General features: G+C 34.9%; 1 protein-coding gene across 1 annotated transcript; it reads right to left on the reverse strand.

The window, feature by feature from the left end:
• Nucleotides 1–343: 343 nt before the first annotated feature.
• LOC133834530 (rust resistance kinase Lr10-like) lies at nt 344–2,767 on the reverse strand. The gene is made up of 3 exons (XM_062264176.1): nt 1,948–2,767; nt 1,661–1,687; nt 344–1,567 (listed from the first exon to the last, which is right to left on the reverse strand). Exons 1-3 carry the CDS (start codon nt 2,603–2,605, stop codon nt 471–473), a joined length of 1,782 nt encoding a protein of 593 aa, XP_062120160.1. The 5' UTR covers nt 2,606–2,767; the 3' UTR covers nt 344–470.
• Nucleotides 2,768–5,433: the final 2,666 nt, after the last annotated feature.

Below are 5,433 nucleotides of genomic sequence, written 5' to 3' on the forward strand. Positions count from 1 at the left end.
AATGGGACCCACATGCATCTTTAATTCACCTAATCATGCGTTTCTAATCACATAATCATTGAATTCACATATTAACATAATTAAATCAATTATTGCCCTTCCGGCACGCTAATCAAAACCCTAAGCCTTATTAGCAAATTTGGGACGCTACATCAATTGTATAAATAGAATAAAGTTTGTCCACGTTCAATAGAAAGCTCCTTTATTGGTGCTCTTAGTGAATCAATTTGAGTAGTGCTTCTTCATTTCTTTTCATGTGACATTATTAAAACCTTTGTATAAAAGCTAGTAGTTATTACACCAAAATTAATAAATTAAATATATATTATTCAACATATATAGATTAACTTAAAATATATGAAAATGCATGTAATTATATTAAGATGTTTAACAATACTATTGCTTACACTGAAAATGCATAAATTTAGATCTTTACAAAGTAAAAGAAAAACTTGCCACCTATCTCATATTCACTCCAACTCGGTTATGGTTTCTAATTCTAGGTTCATCCGCCTTCCTGGCATATCAACTCTTGCTTTCATTGATTCTGTAGAGGCAAAAGGGTTAGGTGGCAAAGTCAACTTTTCTTCTCCTTCAAGCATTTGAACCACAACTTTCATAGAAGGACGATCTGTAGGATGCCATTGAATGCACCACAGTCCTACAATTGCTAACATTTGTGCAATCTTAGCATCTTCTTCTTTGTCAATATGGATTCGTAGATCTTCTCCTTCTTCTAAGAGGTTATAGATCCATTCTGGGTAGTAAACTTCCTCTTTCACATCAGTAATCTTCTTCCCTCCAACCATTTCGAGCAACATCATTCCAAAACTATAGATATCTGACTTATATGAAACAATTCCAAAGTTTCTAGAGAAAACTTCAGGAGCAATATACCCCATAGTCCCTCTAGCTGTAGTCATGGACACTATACTTTGATCCTTGGAACACAACTTGGCCAAACCAAAGTCTGAAATTTTTGGAATGAAGTTTTGGTCTAGCAAGACATTATGAGGTTTTATATCAAAATGAAGAATTCGTTGATCACACCCTTGGTGGAGATATTCAATTCCTTTGGCTATGCCTAACGTAATATCTTTCAACTTTTCCCACCCAAGGAAGTGTTCAGAGTCTGGTGAGGATATGTATTGTTGCAATGACCCATTTGGTGAGAACTCATAAACGAGAGCTCTTCTAGCTCCATCCGCACAATAGCCAACCAAGCGAACCACGTTAACATGGTGGATTCGACCTATTGTTCCAACTTCATTTATAAACTCCTCTCCATTGCCTTTTGAACTGTTAAGGATTTTTACTGCAACAAAAAAATCAGCAGAGAGCTTTCCTTTGTAAACAGTTCCATAAGCTCCTTCTCCCAGTTTTTCCAAGAACTGACTTGTAATTTGCTTGATATCTGCATATGTATACCTGCTTGGCTTTAGAGCCTTGTAATCCTCCAAAAATCTCTCTATTCTCAGTTTATGCTCCTTTCCCTGTTTATTAGAATTGTAAGCACGATAAACTAGAATAAGCATCACTGTCAGAGCTGCCGCACCAAAGGTAGCACCTATAGAAAGAGAAAAGAAGAATAGCAGTTATGAAGATCCGTGATATCAGTCTACTAAATCAAAGATATTAATGTTCCAATAATACAACTCACCAATAGCCACATATTTCTTGTTGTCACCTGAAAAAGCACAAGTACAGAACTAAGATAAGAAACTGTTTAAGAGATAAATTAACACGACCCTTGACATATTATTAAACGTAGTAAATCTAAGAGATCACATGGAAATGGTCTCCAAACATGATCAGGATACCATAATTTTGTCCCGGAAGCTTTTGAAGAGGCTAAAACATGCTTGATTACATTAAAAAATTATAATAAAAGCAAGCGGCAGATGTTGAACTAGAGAACGAGAAATGAAAAGCATTAAATAGTGTTACCTTTGCGATGAAGACATTCAATCATTTCGAGATTTGTGGTATTATTGTCTTTATTGAGACGACACCTCTGCCCTTTTGCTTCACAATGACCACAATTCGGTTCAAGCCATTTCAAACGTAGTGTACTAGACCAGTATCTTTTATATGGAAGGGGTGAAGTGTTATTCAACTTGGTACAATATAAAGGCATCTCTTCAATTGCAGCGTCAGAGTAAGAGAAATAAATTTGATATCCGGGGCCAGCAAGGCAAGGGATGGATGTGAATCCATAAATATCACTATATCCTTCTCCTTTGGTAGAACAATTGAACAAGGTATAATTGAAGAGGTCATCCTGGGCGAAACGAAATGGAGAAATTGAAGGCAAGTTGTGGATTTGTATAACCTGTCTCTGAAGGCAATTATCAGGATCGTGCAGATCAATTACTTGAGCTTTATAATTAATATGGTCTACGAGGAACTTCAAAGATAATTTTGGGAGCTCAAGAACTGTGTGGTTGCCGCTGCAAGACAACTCGAACCCTGGGTAGGCAGAGTGATTTTTGTCATGTTTGAGTCCAAAGGGGAATCTGATACTTGGGCCTTTCCTTCCACACGTAGCTCCTCCAACCTCCACCAACAACGCCAGCACCAACAACAGCGTGCTTGACCAATACATGATTGACCAATTTCAATTTGTAGTAGCTATAATATAATTTCTAGCTCTATGGCAGATCTCTCTCTCTCTAATATATATAACCTTTTCTTTTCTTTCCATCTGTATATAATCTTTTATGCACTATGACTCTTGGGTTTATGGAAACGGGGAAACTGCTGCCAGTCAGAAGAAAATGCTGGTCAATGTATGCATTAGGCATCTTGAGGTGACCAAGGTAAGTACTGACGAAATTACACAGGCGAGGTGGTGGGCCTCGTCAATTTGATATATCAGCCTCATCTCTAATTATTCCGACTTTTCTTCCCATCAAAAAAATTCAATACAAACTTTAGAAATATATTTTTCCAAAATCAATTAATTAGTAAGGGAAAAAAATATAAAAAGTGAAGTGAAAAAAAAATTATAATCATTTATTATATATATATATATATATATATATATATAAAAAAAACTAATATGATTTCTCATTAGTCTTGCTACTTAGCCCAAATACTTGGAAGGGGGCGTGTGTGTTTTAGGGTAAGGTTTCGTGAAATCTCTAATAGAATAAAATTAATGGATTAGCCTGTGAGGGACATGTGGGATGATTATGTGTTAATTAAATGAATTATGTGAATTTAATTATATGTATGTGACTATGAGTTATATTATGATATAATTATTTATGCATGTGTATGTTTAAACTTTACTTTTGTTGAAAAAAAATATTTTTGTAATATTGGTCCGTTGAGGGTATATTTATAATTTTATATGTTATGTGATTAAGACCACATTATTATGTTGATATAATTGTGACATTCGGCACGAGTCGATCATTTTGAGCAATTTAGTAGAAAAAGTCACAACGATGATTTATACCTGACTCGGGGTGAGCCAAATGTTATTTTGGTAATTTTGTGTATGTTGGGAATTATTGGAACATTGTTGAGGAAAAAATTAGTGTTTGGGGGATTAGAGAATTTAATTGGAAATTTGAGTTTTAGTGGAAATTTTAAGCTAAATGACCATTATACCCTTGAGGATAGTTTGGGGGTTAAGTTAATGGAGGGGTAATTTTGTCATTTGACCTGTTGATTAGTGGAAATTTGGCAAAGGGAGCAGAGTATGAAACACATACGTTCAAGGCTACATTTGGTTTTTGGACTCTTATTTCTTCACAGACTCACCCAAGAACCAAGAGCACCCCAGTTGGATCAAGCTGAATTTTGAAGACTTCTGGAGGAATTGAGTTTGAAAGTGGGAGTAGGAGTTGTTAAGGTCATCACTAACCCGAGATTTCGAATTTAGAGAGGTAAACTATAATTTTGGCGTTCTTCCTTTACTATGGTGTTCTAGGTGGAAAAGGGGATTTAATGTCCAATTTTGAGAAATTGTGGACGCTAGGCTATTTTTGTGTTAGACTTAGCTTAGGAATGAATTCATAATTGCTTTAATGTCTGAGTTTGGTGTTGAATTTGTGTGTATACTTGGGATTTTCAGATTTTGGGGATAATGTTAGAGTTTGAAACTCTAATTGCAATTTTGGGTTTTGATATGTTTTTGGTGTATTTTGTGACATCTTTGTGTAGTATATTGGTTATCCTAGCTATTTTGAGGGTTGTTTTGTGAAAAAAAGCTACTTTGGGTTGATTTATGGGTCTGTTTATGTAGGAAAATCTTGTGTTTAAAGTTTGGGGAAGAACACTTTGATTCTGGGGTCATTTTGGGTTTCTAGAGACCTAGCGCGACCATGCTAGGGTCCTTGAACCTTAGGAATTGATTTCCAATTTGGGGTTTCAAGATTAGGGGTACGACCCCGCCATTGCCCTAGAAACCCCAAAGTTTTGGTGGGCGCGACCGCACCAAGTGCCCCGAATGTGTGTTTTTCTGAATTTTGGGATTAAGGCTCGAGAATCTATTTGAGGGCCCACTTGGTGGCTCAGGGGACGTTTCCGTCACCTCGTTAACTGGAAATAGTGGTTCCAAGAGTTAGGGTTTGAATTGGAACTCAAAATCTTGTTTTGGTTCTTGAAAAGTGTATACTTGCATTGTGACTAGGGTTCCCACTAGGCTTTGAACAGTGATTGCACTTGGGGTCGTTTCATCTTTTGCGCAAGATTTGAGGTAAGAAAACTGCACTTGCACTGAGATTAGAGCATTAGCCCCAGTTATTGAACGTTGGTATAACCACACTTTAACACTACAAGAAAAACTGTTTTCAATAAGACCGAAAAAGTATTATAAAATATATACCATAACACTTTTTGACGTGTTAAGGAAAGCAATGTTATAGTAGGTGGAAGCACTTTGCATAACATTTTTCCATAGTTATAGACATGTGTTATGGTATAGCCTACGATAACACTTTTGTTGTGTTATTTTAATAATTAGATAAGCATTTCATTATGCTATTTAAAAATAGATTATATAACAATTTTTTGTTCTTATAAAGTACTGTTATGATACACTTTATAATAACACATTTTCTGCATTTTAGAAAATAGTTTGCATAGCATAATTTTATGCTTATAAACCAGTGTTATTGTAAAAGATACAATAACATTTTTTTTTGTATTATTATAATATTTGGATAAGCTTGAATTTTTATTATATAACACTGTACATTATTATAAATTTTTATTGCTTTAATTCAAACCCACTTCATTTAATATACTTAAAACACCCTTAAAATTGTACAAATATATTTTTGAGGACCGGTACAATTTAGGAAATGTATACAAAGTTGGTAAAATACATTCTTTAATTCTAAAAACTTCAACCGCAAACTTTGTCTAGCATTGCTCCAAAGAAAGACATCTCAATATACCTGCACATTGCCAAAAAAAAAA

This window comes from Humulus lupulus, chromosome 5 (genome assembly GCF_963169125.1).
Source record: "Humulus lupulus chromosome 5, drHumLupu1.1, whole genome shotgun sequence".
Lineage (NCBI taxonomy): Eukaryota > Viridiplantae > Streptophyta > Magnoliopsida > Rosales > Cannabaceae > Humulus > Humulus lupulus.